Here is an 18,161-nt window from a genome sequence, read left to right on the forward strand (position 1 = left end):
TCTAGGTAATTTGTTCAACCACTTTTATACCATTACTGTTTTTCTAGTTCTATGAGGTTACTTTGATCATTTGATACTGAGTCTATGAATTAATTTGAATAGTATTACCATTTTTGCTATATTGGCATAACTCAACCATAAACAATGAATATTTTAGCACTTATTAAGGTCTGTTTTCATATCTGTGAAGAGTGTTTTGTGGCTATATATCATTTCTCTATTTCAGGAACTGGAAGTCCAGATTCTTCAATTAAATGTTCTTTTAAATGGAATGTTTGGGTTTTTTCCCCCTTCCCTTTCTTTCAGCTAGGTTTTGTTGTAAATATACAGGAAGACTGATAATTTTTGTGGATTTATTTTTGATACTGGTGAAGCTATTATTCAATTATTTTCTTGTTTGATTCTCTAGTGGTCCTTAATGTCATCATAAAAAAAAGTGATCATTTTGATTCTTCTTTGCTTTTGTTAATTCCTTACATTTTTTTCCTTGTCTTCTTACTATAACAACCATAAAAATAATAGTGGTGGCAAAGAACATCCTTGCTTTACCACTTATTTTATTGAAAAGGCATATCTGAACAGTCTGTTTGTTCCTTTTTTTGAATGTTTTTAACAAACGAGTGCATTTTTCCTGTTTTCTTTTGCATCTTGATATAATCATGTGATTTTTAATACTATTGTAATTAATATGGTCTTTTATATTGAGTTTTCTAATATTAAATCAACCCTGTACTCCTGATATAACTACAACCTTGTCATAGTGTAGCATCTTTTTTAAATTAGTTGACATAGAATTTTGATGATTGGATTTTTTGATTCATTTTATTAACTAATATTAGAAATGTTAGCCTATAGTTGCCTATTTATCTGTTTTCTCTTTCTCTAGATTAGTTATCAGGGGCCTTATCTGTCATGAGTTAGTTTGTCTGGATACTATCTTTCCTTATTTTTATACACAATTTATCTAACATTGTCTATAATTATAATATAATCATACATCTTTGAATATTGATAGAATTCATTAGTAAATCCATTTGACCATGGAATTATTTTCCCCTTGGGAATCTTACTGTGTTTTATTCAATTTATTTTTCTGAGATTGAGTTATTTGAACTTAATTTCATTATTTCTTATTCTTATATGTTATAGTCATCCATTTATCCATGCATCACAGGGCAAAAAAATTTTATAATAAATATTTATGTTTCTTTTCATTTTTTGTGAATTCTACTTTTTTATTTTTGTCATAAAGATTTTCTTAAAGGTTTTCCTCTTTTTAAAATTAGGTTAGCTGGTGATTTATTATTTTCTTCCTTCTAAAAAACCACCTATAATTTTATTAAATTGGTGGTTTTGTTGTTTTTAATTTTATTTTTCTCTGCTTTTAACAATTTCTATTTTTTAATGGGAGTATTTATTTTGTTGACTTTCTATTTTTTTTTGCTTGCATGGAAAATTAATTGCATTATTTTTTTAAATCATTGGTTGATAAAATTGCTTTACACAAATTACCTCATTTGATCTTTATAACAGCCCTTGCATTATTATGACTGAATCTCTGCCTACATCAGTCCTCAATAATTGCTTTTCTATTTTAAAAGTAATCTTTGTATCACAGTTCCCTTCAAATTTTGGCAACTGCACCAGAAATAATTCCAAATATACATTAAATACAAGCATATGCAACAAATGTATATAGATAGATAGATACATACATACATACATACATACATAACCACTTTTTTACTATTAAAAAAAATCTTACTTTGGATTTTTAGTATGGCAACTTTTTGGGATATCCCATTGTATAAAATCTGGTCCAATATATTCTAAATGGATCTAAAGAAATATAGAAGAATAAGTAATGTTTATAACAATTTTAAAGACTTTTTAAATTTTTTTTAGATTTTTTTACAAGGCAAATGAGGTTAAGTGGCTTGCCTAAGGTCACACAGCTAGGTAATTATTAAGTGTCTTAGACCAGATTTGAACCCAGGTACTCCTGACTCCAGGGCAGGTGCTTTATCCACTACACCACCTAGCCACCCCTTCATTTTTTATTATTAAGATACTAAACCCAGGCTAGTCTTTTGCTCCTTTACCTCAAGAACTGGGTATAAAACTGACACTCAGGTGAAAGTTTGGGGTATAAGATATTAATTCTTAAGTCATATGTATAAGTAGTAGTAGCAGTAGTAGTAGCAGTAGTAGTAGTAGTAGTAGTAGTAGTCAAAGAAATGAGGATGAATGATAACTCTAAGAAATGAATTGTAGAATGATTAGAGAAGAGAGATCATGACTAATACCTGGAATACTCACACTTAAGAGTAAAAAGAATGATGCCAGTGTGCAAAAAAGATAGAGAAGAAATAAGCAGTAGGCTAGTAGAACATCTAGCTTAGTGGGGTGTCATGGAATCAAAGGAAATAGGAGTTTCAAGAAAGAAGGGGTAACCAGTGGAGTTCAGGACAGCAGATGTTTAAAAAGAAGAACACTGAGAAAAAATGACTGTATTTGTCTTGGTAGTGTGTCATTGGTACCTTAGAACTATTGTGTTGTGAAAGGAGGGGGGGAAATTACATGATACAGAGGGAAAAAGAAAAAGTGGATCATAATTTATTCTCTCATAGCCATAGTTGAGTCATGAGAGGTACAGTAGACTAGTCTATGATGCTGCTAGAAAATTATCCAAAACTCTCCAGAAAAATTAATTATGTTTCTGTACCATGTCACCTCCCCAATCTGATAGATATATAGCATGAGAAATAAACCTTGAAATATATCACTGGTTCTCTATTTTCTATCATCAAATGACTGAGTCACCCTGCAGTTCATCACAGAATTTTGTTTGTCTTGTCATCCAGGCAGAGTATGTTCTTCTGTACAAATTATGCTTTTTACTCCTGATTTTTTCCCCTTTATTTTTTAACTCAGGTCACCATTTTCTCATCTGTAAAGTTAGGGGGGTTAAACTCAACAGGCTGCAAATACCCCATTCAGCTAGAAATCTATGATCCTATGTTGTGCTGCCATTATCTCAAACACAATGTATTTAATGCTAAACTCATTTCCCCAGTCCCCTATTTTTGTCCATTCAAAACTAGGTTATCTCATTAATTTTCCCTATTCAATCTGTGATATAATTATCCCTTTGAATACCCAGATGGTTAGGCAAAGATCTTTCTCTACTCTGTGAGAATGAGGACTGTCCTCACCTTTTTCTATTCTACTCAAACTAAGTTATATGAATTCTTCTGTTTGAAATTTCTCTTGTATTTGTCCTTTCTTCTTCATTCCCATTGCAAATATCCTTAGTCCAGAGCCTAATTACACATAACTCTGAATTCTTATGATAGCCTCATCATTTGTCCCTTTACATAGAGATTGTTTCCAGCATATATTATGTATCTTTCAATCAGTCCTGTGTCAAAATTCATGAATCACAATGACTATGAAATATGAAAAAAGTTATCTATAATTTTAGTTGATTACAATAATTTAAAAAGCAATTGATTGTGATACTACAGCATCAAAGTTGATTGCTCTTATGAATAAAATTGATATTATGTAGTTTGAAACAAACAAAATGTTATATTACTTTTCAGTGAGAGTAAGAAATGGGTTTGAGTTGCAATCTTTTTTTTTTGCAAGTGAACTTTAATTTATTATTACTATTATTATAATAATTTTGTCATAAGAGTAAACATAAACCCTGCTCCTCCCCAAGAAAATGAGAAACCTCAAGAATAGTGAGAGAGAAAATAAAATGTACTTCAGTTTGTGTTCAGATTCCAATAGCTCTGTCTCTGGGGTGAGTTGCCTTCTTTATCATAAGTCCACCAGAGAAGTTGCTTCAGTATCTTTCCCATAGTTGCTATTACTAGCTGTACCTCCACTCTATTCCTCCCCACTCTCATTTATTCTGTTCTCTCCCTCCTTTCATCCTGGCCCTGTCCAAAACTGTGTTGTATCTGAATATCCTCCCACTCAATCTTCCCTCTCTTCTATCACCTATCCCACCCCTTCCCTCCCCCAATTCCCCCTTATCCCATCCCTTTCTTCTCATTTTTTTCTAGGGTAAGATAGATTTCCTCACCCTATTAAGTGGGCATGTTATTTCCTCTCTGAGCCATTTCAGATGAGAATGAAGATCCCCCCCTCATTCCCCTTTGCCTTTCCCCTTTCCACTCCATTGAAAAAGATTTTTCCTGACTCTTCTGTGAAATTTCTTAGCTTCTTCTTCATCTCCTTTCCCTTCCTCCCAGTACTTTCCTTTATCACCCATTGATTCCATCTTTTTACTATATTATACCATTATATTCTGCTCCTTTCTATGTCCTATCTATATATGATCCTTCTAAACAGCTCTTATAAATGAGAAAGTTCATACGAATTATAAATATCTTCTTCCCATGCAGGAATACAAACAGTCCAATATCATTAAGTTCTTCACAGTTAAGTCCTTCTCTTTCACTCCCTCTATGGTTCACCAGAGTCCTACATTTGGAGATCAAACTTTCTGTTCAGCTCTGGTTGTTTCAATAGGAAAGTTTGAAATCCTCTGTTTCATTGGAAATCCATCTTTTCCCCTGAAAGAGGATGTTCAGTTTTTCTGGGTAGTTGATTCTTGGTTGAAAAACCAAGATCTTTTGCCTTCCAGAATATCATATTCCAATCCCTAGGAGCCTTTAATGTAGATGCTACCAGATCCTATGTAATCCTGACTATGGAGCCTTGGTAGTTGAATTTTGTTTTTGGCAACTTTTAGAATTTTCTCTTTGATTTGGGAGTTTTAAAATTTGGCTGTAATATTCCTGGAAGTTTTTCTTTTGGAATCTCTTTCATGAGGTGACCAGTGAATTCCCTCAATTTCTATTTTACCCTCTGCTTCTATGATCTCAGTGCAATTTTGCTGTATTATTTCTTAAAAAAATGAAGTCTAGGCTCTTTTCCTGATTGTGGCTTTCAGATAGCCCAATAATTTCAAAATTATTTCTTCTGGATCTGTTGTCAAGGTTGGTTGTTTTTCCAATGAGATATTTCACATTTTTTTCTAATTTATGGATTTTTTGGAAGAGTTTTATTTCTTCTTGATTTCTTGCAAAGTCATCAGCTTCCTTTAGTTCCATTCTGCATTTGAAGGAGTTATTTTCTTCAGAGAGCTTTCTTTATCTCCTTTTCCAGCTGGCCAATTTTGCTTTTTAAAACATTCTTCTCCTCATTTGCCTTTTGTTTTGCTTTTTTCCATTGTGCCTAAACTGGTTTTTAACATATTTTCTTCAGTATTTTTTTCTATTTCCTTCACCAAGCTGTTGATTTGGTTTTCATGATTTTTCTGCATCTCTCATTCCTCCATATCCCTTAATTGTTTTTCAAAGTATTTTTTTAGCTCATCCATAGTCTGAGCCCTTTTTCTATTTTTCTTGGAGGTTTTGGATATGGGAACTTTGATTTTTGTTGTCATCTGAATATGTGTTTTGATCTTTCATGGGACTAAGGTAATTTTCTATGGTCAAATTCTTTTTCTGTTGTTTATGCATTTCCTCAGCCCAAGACTAATTTACAACACTTCCAAGGCTTTGGGTTTTTTTGGGGGGCGGGGGGGATATCCCACTGGGATCTTTATTCTCCCAAGGTCTTATGCTCTCTTGCCTGTGCTTTGATATGTAGATGACCACTTCACTTCCCTCTGCCCTGGAGCTGTAAGGAGGAGTCCTGCTTGGTTATCTTAGTAGGGAAGCCCAAACTGCAAGGTGGATCTGAGTGTAGGCAAACAGCAGAGTCCTACTCCGAGGGAGAGCAGAAAAATTTCTACAGTCTTCCCTGACCCCCTTACTGTCTGTGGTCTTTGCTCTGGGAGTGCAGGCTGCTTTCTCCTGATTCTTTCTACAGGTTCTGTGGCTTGTGCTCCCTAACTGATGTAGCAGAATTCTCTCCCCACTCCTTCAAGCTGTTCCAGGGCTGTGCTGTGACCAGGTTCTGGTGAAACACACCTTTCCCATGGAACTGCTAAGTTATCTTGGACTGGAAAAATGTATCACTCAGTCTTTCTGTGGGTTCTGCCCCTCTGAATTTTGGCTAGAGTCATAATTTGTTGGTTTTTGGAGTTTTGAGGGGAAGGAGTTCCTGGGAAATGCTGCCTTCACGCTGCCATCTTGGCTCTGCCCCCAAGTCCCAATCTTTAAACATGCTAGCTGCACTGGCTGTGCACACCTGGACAAGTCATTTAAACTCTCAGACATCTCTTGAAGACTCCAAATTGTAGAGCACCAGTAGGTGATTATTAAATGTTCAATGACTGCTAGAATAGGTATTGATCTGTACCTCCTGAATAGGAGTTCCATCTGTTAATAGGGGGGAAAAAATCAAACTAAGGAGTACAAATTTAATGTTTCCAATCAGAATGGTTTAAATTACAGTCAAGTTACCAGAGCATGATTTTCAAATGACTCTGAAACTCCTCAATACCTCAGGTTTCCCCTAGTAGTAAAAAAATGTGTAGATCCTATAACTCATAACTGATGCCAAGGAACAATGCATAGGTACATATCAAACATTCTTTAATTCACATATGATAGTTATTTATCCAATACAACTTTACAGGCCACAATACATAGTAAAAATATAACATAAGAGTGCAAGAATTATACCAAGATCAGTGGTTGTTCTCTTTGTAACCTCATATGAATACAGTGTCCAGTTAGGAAGATTTCAAATTAGGAAGATCAATGATAAACTTGAGAGCACTCAGAAGAAGGAAAATAGTACAGTGAAATACCCCTAGACTATGTCATATAAAGATCATTTGAGGGAAGTGATGGCATTTATCTAAGACAGAGAAAGTAAGGGTGAGGCATGATATCTTCAGGAACTTGAATAGTTATTACTTGGAAAGGAAATTGGATTAGTTCTGCTTGGCATACAAGGAGCAATGGATAGAAATTTTCAAGAAGCAAATTTAGACTTGATTCAGGACAAAGCTTCTAAATAAAAGATCTGTCCAGAAGTGGAACCATTTGCTTGGGAAGTAAAGAGATCTCTTTTTCTGAAAGTCAGCAACAAAAGGCTCAATGTACACTTATTGGGGATACCATAGTAGAAAGTATATTTTAGATATGGGTTTGATAGTAGATGCCATGCTGGAGACAGTTCAAATTTGGTCTTAGAGTATCCTTAGCTGTGTCACTTTGTCACTTAACCTCAGTCTGCCTCAATTTCCTGAGCTGTAGAATGGGGATTATAAAGCACTTTCCTAGGGGGCAGCTAGGTGGCACAGTGAATAGAGCAACGGCCTTGGAGTCAGGAGTACCTGGGTTCAAATCCAACCTCAGACACTTAATAATTACCTAGCCGTGTGGCCTTGGGCAAGCCACTTAACCCCATTGCCTCGAAAAAAAAAACAAAAAAAATAAAGCACTTTCCTCAAAGGAGTGTTGTGAGGATCAAATGAAATAATATTTGAAAATTGTACCTACCAGACATGTGATAAATGCATATTTCCTTTCTGTGGTCCTTTCAACGTTAACTTTGCTAAGTCTATAAGAGTTTGGGTTCAGTGATTAGTTAAAAGGAAAATAATTAACTAGTCAGGAAACTAGGACTGTACTTTTTTGAAACTGATCAAAGAAAGGTGAGAAAAGCCATCCTATTGGAATCAGTCTTTGAAGAAAGTAAGTCTTTAGAATTAGGGCTACATTTGAAGATTTTACTTTTTCTATCTGAATGAAGAAAAATTAAAAAATTATCTTCTAATGACATGTAGGGAAAAATCTTTAAATTGGTAAAGAGTAGCAGCTGAAAGCTGCCCATGAAGGAATGTCAAGATGACTTCTATTTGGATTTATCCTCATTTATACAATTCTTTATATATTTATACAATTCCATACAAATAAACATTAATACTCAAATTAAATTTAAAAAAACTCAAAGCATTAGATACTTACAGTTGTTCTGGTACTTATAATAGCATAGTTATTGACATTTGTTCTATATCTATGGAAAAAAGTAACAAATATTAAAATTAATTTTTTGAACTTTTTATCTATTTGATTTAAAATTTTACCCCCACTATATGCAAAGGCAAGTTTCAACATTTATTCCAAAACCTTGAATTTCAAATTCTCTCCCTTGCTGCCACCCCACTCCCCCTATTGAGAAAGCAAGTTACTTGTTGTAGGTTAAAAATGTATTACTACAAAGGTCATGTTGCAAAAGTAAACAAAATTGTCCCCCCCCCCCAAAGAAAGAGAAACTTCAAGAAAAATAAAGAGAAAAAGTCTGTATTCAGACTCCAATAAGCTCTTTCTTTGGGATGGATAGCATTCTTTATCATAAATATATCAGAGAAATTGCTCCAATATTTTTTCCCACAATTGCTATTGCTAATTGTATTTCCCTCCATCCTATTCCTCCTCCCCCACTTTATTCTATTCCTCTCTCTCTCTCTCTCTCTCTCTCTCTCTCTCTCTCTCTCTCTCTCTCTCACCATCCCACCTCCTCAAAAGTGTGTTGTATCTGACCACCTTCTCCCACAATAACCCCGTCTTCTATCACCTACATTTCATCCCCTCCTCCTATACTCCCCTCTCCCATCCTTTTTCTCTCCTGTTTCTCTCTAGGATAAGAAGATTTCTATATCTAATGTGTATGTCATTTCCTCTCTGAATCATTTCTGATGAGAGTAAAAATCATTTATTCCCCCCTTTTCTTCCCCCTCTTCCAATCCATCGCAAAAGTTTTTACATGTCTCTTTTATGTGAAATAACTTGCCCCATAGTACCTCTCCTTTCCCTATCTCCCAGTATATTCCTTTCTCACCCATTAACTCCATTTTTTAAATACATTATACCTTCAAATTCAATTCCCTCCTATGGCATTGTCTATATATGCTCCTTCTAACTGTTCTACTAAATGGTAAGGTTCATTTAGCATTGATTTTTCCACAAAATGTTAATACTTGACTTTCATAAATAAATATTAGAGGGTTGCCTGAGACTCAAAGACCTTTCCTATGGATTACAGTTAGTATTTGAACTTAAGTTCAGTAGTCTTTGCAATATACCTCTTCATACAAAATAACAACAATAAAAGCAATGAGCTATTTATTAAGGTCAACTTCCCTCTGAACCTAGCGAAACAGTGTGTGAACTTAATTTTCCTCTTATTTTTGAGACATAAATTCATGTATAAGAGATGAAGTTATAGGTGGCAGAGCAATTATAAATTTCTAAAATGAAATGTTTTTGGAACTTCTGGAAAAGATTACAAGTTTCAGCTAAGCCAGTTCAATTAAATTCAATCAACACTTCATCTTCCTAAGTTCAGACCCTTACTAACTGTGTGACTCTGTGGGAGCAAAAGGATATCCCAGCATAGGCATCAGTCCGTCAGATGAAAATAACACTGCAATAATTATAAGCAGAATCTCAGAAACAACAAGGATAAGAGTCAATGGAAAAAATGAACAAATGAAATTAGAGCACTAGGAGAGGTAATAAAAACCTGAAGCAGAAAGTATAAAATCTTACCCAAGTGGTTACCATACTGAATTTTAGTGGTACCAAAGGAATGCAAAAGTTAAGTAACTATTTTGGGCAGGCCTGACATCAGTAAGAGAAGGGAAGGAGACAAGCATTTGTTTATACAACGTGCCTACAATGTGCCAGGTCCCAACTAAGCACTTTACAAATATTATCTCATTTGATTCTCACAATAATCCTGAGAGGGAGATGATGTTATTATCTCCCTTCTGTATTTGAAGAAATTGAGGCAAACAGGGTGATTAAGTGTCTTGCCAAGGATCATATAGTTAGTAAGTCACTCAGGCTGGGTTTGAATTCAGGTCTTCCTGATTCTAGTCCCACCATTCAATACATTGCACCACCTAGCTGATGCACCCTGTTCAGGTTCAAGTTTGGGATAAAATGAGACACTTGCAAATTCTGGAGAAGATATTGAAGAAAAAGTTTACTTTGCCCTAATAAACATGAATATGTAATAAGGAGGCATTTACTTTCTATTCACATGATATCTTTCATCTCAATTTGAACAGCAGGGCAGACTTGTATGGTATTCAAATATCTAATGAGCAAGAGAGGCACTGAGTACCCTGTCTGTATTTGGGAGTGGGGTGGGAAGAATGTTTTAATTCCTTAAGTGACCAGGAAGTTGTCAAGGGAGGCAAGGGCCAATCAAGTCCTGAGGGCAGCTTTGTCACCTCTAAGGTAAAAGTAATCCTTGTGGCATACCTATTATGGGAGGAGGGAAGAATCCTGGCAGATATCATAAAAATAAAAATATTATAATGCAAGTTATTTTAAATTAGAGCCCATAAGTTATTTACTATTTTAAAAATAACTTTGGAAACAAGAGAAGGAAATACTTCCAAGAAATACTGTACTCACAGAAAAGCATAACCAACTAAATAACCAAACCCTTCAGAAATGATATGTCAAAGCATCATAAATGAAAGTTATCTTTAAGTATTAGAACAAGTGAGAAAAATGGAAATAAAAAAGAATCAGGAAGTCAGCTCCTCCTGAAAAAAATCTTAAAATATTCATACAAATGAATATCATCCCAAATCCGGAGTTTCTAGGTCAAAAAAAAAAAAGAATATAGTCAGGAAGAAAATGATCAAAAAGAAGAGAGATAAGAGCCAGGATCACACAAGATTTTGCAGGAAGATTATTATATACAAATGCAAAAGAAAAGATTCTCAATTAAAAATTACTTATATTGAAAAGCCAAATAATCCTATAAACAAAAGAAAGTCTTTACCAGAACAATGACTCCTAAGCATTCCTACCAAGAAAACTACAGCTGGAAGTAATCTTTGAATTACAAAGGGAAGATATGAGAGAAATCCAGAAAGATAAAAACATTTGGGCTTTTTTAAAGGACTTAAATGATGGGAAAGTGCTTATATCCTATTCAAGGGAAAAGGAATCACTGTCATTTCAGAATCATAGACTCCAAGAGTCAGAGATCAAAGAATGATAAATTCAGGCCATGAGCATAGTTTTGTTCTGTTTTGTTGGGGGGGGGGGGGTTAGGAGAGAAAAGAAAAGGGAAGAGAAAAGGAAGAATAACAAATGAATAAGAAAGGAAATTAATATTGTTCATAATTGTGATATATCAGAAGAAAGATAAAAATATGAAGGTTAGATAGGTGAAACAAAGTTGAACAAACAGAATTAAGTGTGTAAATTAATTCAAAAGGCAAAATAAGTGGGAAGAGAGTGAGGAAAAGAAAAAATTTGAGAAAGAATTAGTGCATGGGTAAAAAACCAACCATTTCAGTTGTGTGTGTTATGAGGGGGTAAATTATAAAGGGACTATTAAATTGAGGCAGGGAAGGATAAGACTCATTGTAAAGCAATGGGGTCCTATAACTCCAATTACAGACCACTAGTGCTGATCCATTTCCCTTCCTCTCACCCCCCATTTAATTTTTCATCATAAAGGAGGAGGCAGAGGCTAAAAATAAAATATTTAAGAAGGGGGAAAATAATGACATTAACTCTGAAAGTCAATTGTATTCTCTCAGCCTTGAAATACAGAAGAGTGACAGAAAGATTCAGAAACAATCCTTAATTAAAAATAAAGGGGCTATGATAGAATCTATAATGCATCAGAGGAATCCAAGGAAAGAAGGGGAGGCAATTGTGACCTTAGACAAGGCAACAATAAAGCATACAGATGGTTAAAAGAATTTGCAGAGAACATGGCTGTTGTCCTTCATTCTTGAAGAGAACCAACATGACATTACTATGTTATAGTCAAGTTACAATGTGTACAATTGTGACTGATCAGACCAATATGAACTCAGAATATTCTACAAGTTGGGCACAAATAGGCCATATGAATATTTGGGGTGGATTCTCTAAATCTGCATATCTGCATTTTCCTTTCAATTACAATTGTTTTGCTCAAAGAGCACAGCAACCTTCTCTGATGAAGGTTCACCAGTGCCAGTATCTTTCCTAAAATGCATTCAGTTCCTAAGGTTTTTTTTTTTTTTTTAGTTATTGCAAGGCAATGGGGTTAAGTGGCTTGCCCAAGGCCACACAGCTAAGTAATTATTAAGTGTCTGAGGCCAGATTTGAACTCAGGTATTCCTGACTCCAGGGCTGGTGCTCTATCCACTGTACCACCTAGCCACCCAAGTTCCTAAGTTCTTTTTTTTTTTAGGTTTTTGCAAGGCAAATGGGGTTAAGTGGCTTGCCCAAGGCCACACAGCTAGGTAATTATTAAGTGTCTGAGACTGGATTTGAACACAGGTACTCCTGACTCCAAGGCTGGTGCTTTATCGATTATGCCACCTAGCTGCCCCAAGTTCCTAAGTTCTTAAGAAAAACCTTGGGGGTGACTGGATAGAGCACCTGCCCTGGAGTCAGGCAAGCTGCTTAACCCCATTGTCTTGCAAAAACTAAAAAAAAAACAAAAAACCCAAAAAAACCTTGAGAATGTCCTGTATCAATTTTTCTGACCATCATATGGGATCTTGCCCTGTCTAAGTTTTCCATGCATTTGGCATTCAACCAATATGGCCTGCCCATTGGAGTTGTATTCTCTGTGGTTGGGTTTGAATGTTCAAGAAAGAACTTCAGTGTCTGCTTTTTAACCTACCAAGTGATGACAATTCAAATGGAAGTGATTCTGTTTCCTGGTATGGTGCTGGTTCATTGTTCAGGTTTCACAGGCATTCAACAATAAGGTCAGCACAAAAACTCTGTTGACCTTCAATTTGGTATTCAGTTTAATACCTGTTCTTTCCCACACTTTTCTTCAGAACATCTGAAACACTGAGCTTGTTCTGGCAATATGTATGTCAACCTTATTATCAATATATACATCCCTCTAAAATATACTGCCAAGTTAAGTATACTTATCCATCACATTCAAAACTTCTCCATTTGCTATAACCAATGGTTCTATGTATGGATATTGTAGTGCTAGCTGAGGGAGCACCTGTGTTCTCTTGTTTTTGTTAGCCCCAAATTAGCACAAGTAGCAAAGAATCAGTCCATACTTTGTTGTAGCTCAGTTTCAGAGGCTGCATTGAGTAAACAATCATCTACAGGCTTCAGTCTTCTCTGACCTGTTGGCCCAGCCAATGCTGCTTGGCTATTCTTTTATCTCTCCCTCTCTCCCTCTCTCTCTCTCTACCTATCCCTTCCTATGTGTTGTAACTTCTTTTAATAAATTTTTTGTTTTATTTCCACCCTTGCTTTCTGGAGTCTGAATAATGATTCCTCATAGGCAGAACCAAACTACATAATGGTGAGCCAGCCAAGGAGAAAAATTCCCTGCTCAGACTTGGGAAATTGGATTGAGCTCCATAGTTGTATGTCTCCAAGACCAGCCTCTGCAGGATGCCAACCAGCTGTGCCAGCTAATCATTCTCTGAAACCTGCCTCAATGAAGTCCTCACCAAATGGACTCTGAAAGGCCCAGAAGAATCTAGGTCTCAAATTTTGAAGGGAATGATGCAGGGGGAAAGATGAAGGTAGAAATTGAGTGGTGATGCAAATTGACTACCACCTACTCTTGAAATGTAAATTGACTATCATTGATTCATTGTTTAATGTAAAATTTGTATCCTGATCTCCTTAGGCTTCACCTTCTACCTAATTCCAGATTCAGTAAGGGAAGGGAATTCACCTTTTGCCTTCTGGATGAGAAGCAAGACATAAAAACCTGGGCTGGACTCCCACTCAAGGCTGCAGTCTTCTCTGACCTGTTGGCCCAGCCAGTGCTGCTTGGCTGTTCTTTTATCTCTCCCTCTCTCCCTCTACCTATCCCTTCCTATGTGTTGTAACTTCTTTTAATAAATTTTTGTTTTATTCCCCCCCCCAAAAAAAAACAATCATCTACAAACAGAAAATCATGCACCAACACTACCTCCATTTTGGCCTTGGCTTGTAACCTTTTCAAATTAAAGAGTTTAACATCAATGCGATAGATGATGGACAATGGAGGCATCTTTAAATTCCTGGGGGATAAACTCTTCATGCCATATAACCTGGAAATTTTCAGGAAGCTTTTGTATTAGTAATGGACTCCACACCTTGTAGATCTCATTTAGAATGGAATCTGCTCCAGGTGCTTTGACACACAAAAGGAGTCTTATGAAATTTAAAAACCTCCTCTTCACTGGAACTTCAGTAAGGGAGAGATTGACTTCAACCTGAGGTAAATGGTTGGAGGTTTCAGCATTGACTGAGCCCAGTATGTAAGTATTCAGTCCATCTCTTTAGGATCATATCCTTACCACTAAAATCAATGTGGCTCCATTAGTAGTTGAAATTCACTATAGGTCTTTGACTCAGAAATTACCTTCTGAACATTATAAAAGTGCTTTGGATTGTTGCTCTCTATAGAAAATGAATATCATCGGTCTTATTCACTTACACTTTTTTTGGCTTTTATCAGGCAATGGAGTTAATGCCCAAGGTCACACAGCTAGGTAATTATTAAGGGTCTGAGGCCGGATTTGTACTCAGATCCTCCTGACTCCAAGACCAGTGTTCTATCCACTGCATCACCTAGCTGGCCCACACTTTACTTTTGATGGAATTAAAAGTGGCCTTCTTAGAGATGAATGAACTATCTTCCTGTTAAATGGTGGCATTCTCCTTTACATTCAGCAGCTTCTGTATTTCCCCTTCATTTTCATCAGACCAGTCTTGATATTTGCAAGTGTTTTCTGTCCCAGATGAGTAAATGGAGTGCTGTATACCAAATTTCTGAAAGCAGCCCACTCCTTTTCTGCTCCATTGTTGTCAGCTGTGTGTTGGATAACTTTCCCTTCAAGTTAACAGAAAACTGTTCCCACTGAGTTTAGTGCTCTAATCTCTTGACATTATTCTTTTGATGGTCATTTTGTCTTGGGACCTTAGCTTCAGTAGAATGCTGCTATTTAGCTTGAGAGACTAAGTCTATGATCAGTCAGCACTCTGCACCACACATTGCCTGTGTAATTCTCACATCCTGTCTGACTCTTCTCCTTACAATCAATAGTCTATTAGATGTTGGGGTGGCTAGGTGGCACAGTGGATAGAGCACTGGCCCTGGAGTCAGGAGTACCTGTGTTCAAATCTGACCTCAGACATTTAATAATTACCTAGCTGTGTGGCCTTGGGCAAGCCACTTAATCCCATTGCCTTGCCAAAAAAACCCCAAGCAAACCAAAGAATAGTCTATTAGATGCTAATATTTGCTGTAAGGGTGCATGTATGAGCTTTTATTGCATTTTGGTAAATGAAAGACAGTATTGGGCATGAGGTGCTGAAATGCACAAGTCCTCAGTCATAAGCAACTATTGCTATTGCTGTTTCCAACTCCATTCCTCTTAATGACTTGCCTGTCATATCTGATAGTATGAGCTTACTATTGCATTAAAGTCATCCAATATTATGCCTTCTTTTGGTATGTCGATGATAAGGGTCTTCATAAAATTTTTCTTTGAATTCATCAGGGTTTATCCAAATGAGAGCAGATGCATTGATGATGGTAGTGTGGTGCTTTCTGGTATGTGGCAGTGGCATTATGATGATTATGTCATTCACTTCTTTTAGTAGGCATACAAGCTTGTTGACTAGATTAGTGCTCATGCAAAACCTACCCAGCTTCACAGCACTCTCCTTCAGGAAGGCTCTTTCAGAAAAATCATGTATCCAGCTACAACTTCAGAAAGCTGGCTTTCATTTGACAGTCTTGTTCCACTCATGGCTCCTATTTGGATGTGATAGTTGCTGAGTTCTCTTGAAACAAAAGCTGTTTGTCTTTCAGGTCTACTGGATTTTGTACTATGAGTGCATAATCCATATACCAAAGGTGAGTGGAATCATCTTTGCAGAAGTTTCTGTATGTTTTTTGTTTGTTTGTTTCAACAGCAGGGTGAAATCCCTACCTGTCATAGTAACCAAGCTAGAGTTGGCTGAGCAGGAAATTTTTAGGGCACCTTTTCTAGCCCTTCCTCACACCAGGTGGTGAGCAGTGTAATCTTTAAAAACTTGCTTAGATATTCAGGGGGTTGGCCAAATCCCATTAATGCTTCTAGTGAGAAAATGATCCTATCGTCTGGACTACTTGTGTACAGGGTTGTGACTACAGCTCCCAATATATCATATCTGCTGCTTCATCACTTGCCTGTCACCACAGGACTCTTGAGATAGGTAAAAATGAAATGATAATATAGATGATGTCTTTTCATTCATACATATATTAAATTTAAGTGAGGTAGAGCTACATGAAGTCAACAGCTTCACTGTTCCTCTAGAGTCATCTAAGTCCTGTGGCAAGACAGTGATGACAAATGGTGAGATGGAGTGGATGATTTTGGTGTCTGTCTTCAATGTGCCAGAGCCTATTTCATTCTGCCTTCAAGGCAGAACAAATTGTTCTCTTTCCATTCAACCAGGGGATATCTTCACATGCTTGGGGTAGATTACCCCCTAGCTCACTGACAGGTTTGAGACTACCCTCAATTACCCTCAACATGGTTAAGTAAATCTGCTGAAAAGGATTATTTCATGCATACTACAGCATCTTGAAGTCACAGATGCATCAGGTAGGTCAGGTGGACACCAAATATGGAAACTCACCTTGCAAAGGGTTCTACAAACAGGGAAGCTATACTATGTTTAAAGATACAATAAACAAACAATATTTATAGTTAATATATGTGTAACAAATGACATAATTATCTAATTGGTCAAAGAAAAGCTCATGAAATTTTGGGGAGAATAATATAGCAAAATAGCAATTTTTTTTAGTTTTTTTTGTAAGGCAATGGGGTTAAGTGACTTGCCCAAGACCACACAGCTAGATAATTATTAAGTGTCTGAAGTTGCATTTGAGCTCAAGTCCTCCTGACTCCAGGGCCAGTGTTCTATCCACTGCACCACCTAGCCGCCCCCAAATAGTAATTGTTGTGGACTAATATGGCCCTTTTAGAACTAGAAAAATCTAACAGAATAAATAAAGGACTTAAGGAACTGAACAGAATTTTAGGAAAATTAGGTACATTTTATCTCTGTCAGTAATTGAATAGAAATTATAAGGAGTACAAATACAAAAAAATCCACCATATGATAAGACATAAAAAATCATATATTTTCAAACAATACTAAATACATCTTTTACAAACCACAACACAGTTAAAAATATAATAGGAGAAATTTAAAGGATTTCAATTAAATTGAAGATTCAATAATACAATCCTAAAAATAAATAAATCATGGAAACAATTTTATCTTAGAAAATGCTAAAAATTATAAAGAAACCTCAGTCTCATAGAGATTTTAACAGAGAAAAAAATCTCTGGTAACAGAAAGGCATAGTATTTACCTTTTCTTGTCATGAATAATGGCATTTTAGAATAAATCCCCATTTCAAGTATAAGCAAGCTGCCACATTTTACTCATATGCTTTTCCTTCCTTTACCTGAATTCTTGTGCAAGGAAAACCAAAAAATATACAGCCCATTCTGTCTTGGACCCCCATCAAGGTCAATTGGCAGATTGTAAAGTTTCTGTGTCTTCTCCCATGAGAAACCACAAATTGCAACAAACCCAATGACAATCGCTATAATGTATTTTCTTTATATTATATATATATTTGAAGGAAATGACTTATAGTCAGAAACTCACTTGTCCCATAGAGAAATGTCAACTGATGCTTTCACCTGCTATGGCATGTAACAAAGTATAGTATTTTTATTGACTTGTATTTTTTAATGTTATATTAGATTGAATATGCATTAACCTCAGGATAAAAGGGTAATTATTACAAATTGTTATCAACTTTTTTTTGTCCTTTTATGATAGAGTTTAGAAAAAAATATTAGTTGAGCAATCACTACTAACAGGTTTCACTTTATATAAGTGAAGATAAATGAATAACCAGAACAGTAATTAGAACAAAAGAGGATTCAAAGGATAGGGAAGATCCTATTAACATATTCTCATGCTACTGTGCTATCTTTTTCTGTCCATTACTTGCCAGAGAGGGATAGTTAGGGTTTCAGTGAGACAGATTTATATGATCATGTTTCATCTTCATAACAACCCTATGAGATAATCAATCAGTTGTTAAGTGATTAATGTGGCCCACACACTATATAAATGTCAGGGTATAAAGAAAAGCAAAGCAGT

At 35.9% G+C, this 18,161-nt stretch overlaps 1 protein-coding gene across 3 annotated transcripts in view; it reads right to left on the reverse strand.

The window, feature by feature from the left end:
• Positions 1-18,161, reverse strand: part of LOC141513238 (cation channel sperm-associated auxiliary subunit epsilon-like) — a 193,916-nt gene that overhangs the window by 172,945 nt on the left and 2,810 nt on the right. For 2 of the 3 annotated variants that reach the window (XM_074222866.1, XM_074222865.1), the window contains exons 2-3: positions 7,944-7,992; positions 1,766-1,839 (exon numbers count right to left, since the gene is read on the reverse strand). In XM_074222866.1, the coding sequence (XP_074078967.1) occupies positions 1,766-1,839; positions 7,944-7,992 (123 nt within the window). The remainder of the gene's footprint in view (positions 1-1,765; positions 1,840-7,943; positions 7,993-18,161) is intronic. The other variant, XM_074222867.1, reaches the window with a different exon arrangement.

Source organism: Macrotis lagotis, chromosome 2 (genome assembly GCF_037893015.1).
Source record: "Macrotis lagotis isolate mMagLag1 chromosome 2, bilby.v1.9.chrom.fasta, whole genome shotgun sequence".
In the NCBI taxonomy this organism is placed as follows: domain Eukaryota; kingdom Metazoa; phylum Chordata; class Mammalia; order Peramelemorphia; family Peramelidae; genus Macrotis; species Macrotis lagotis.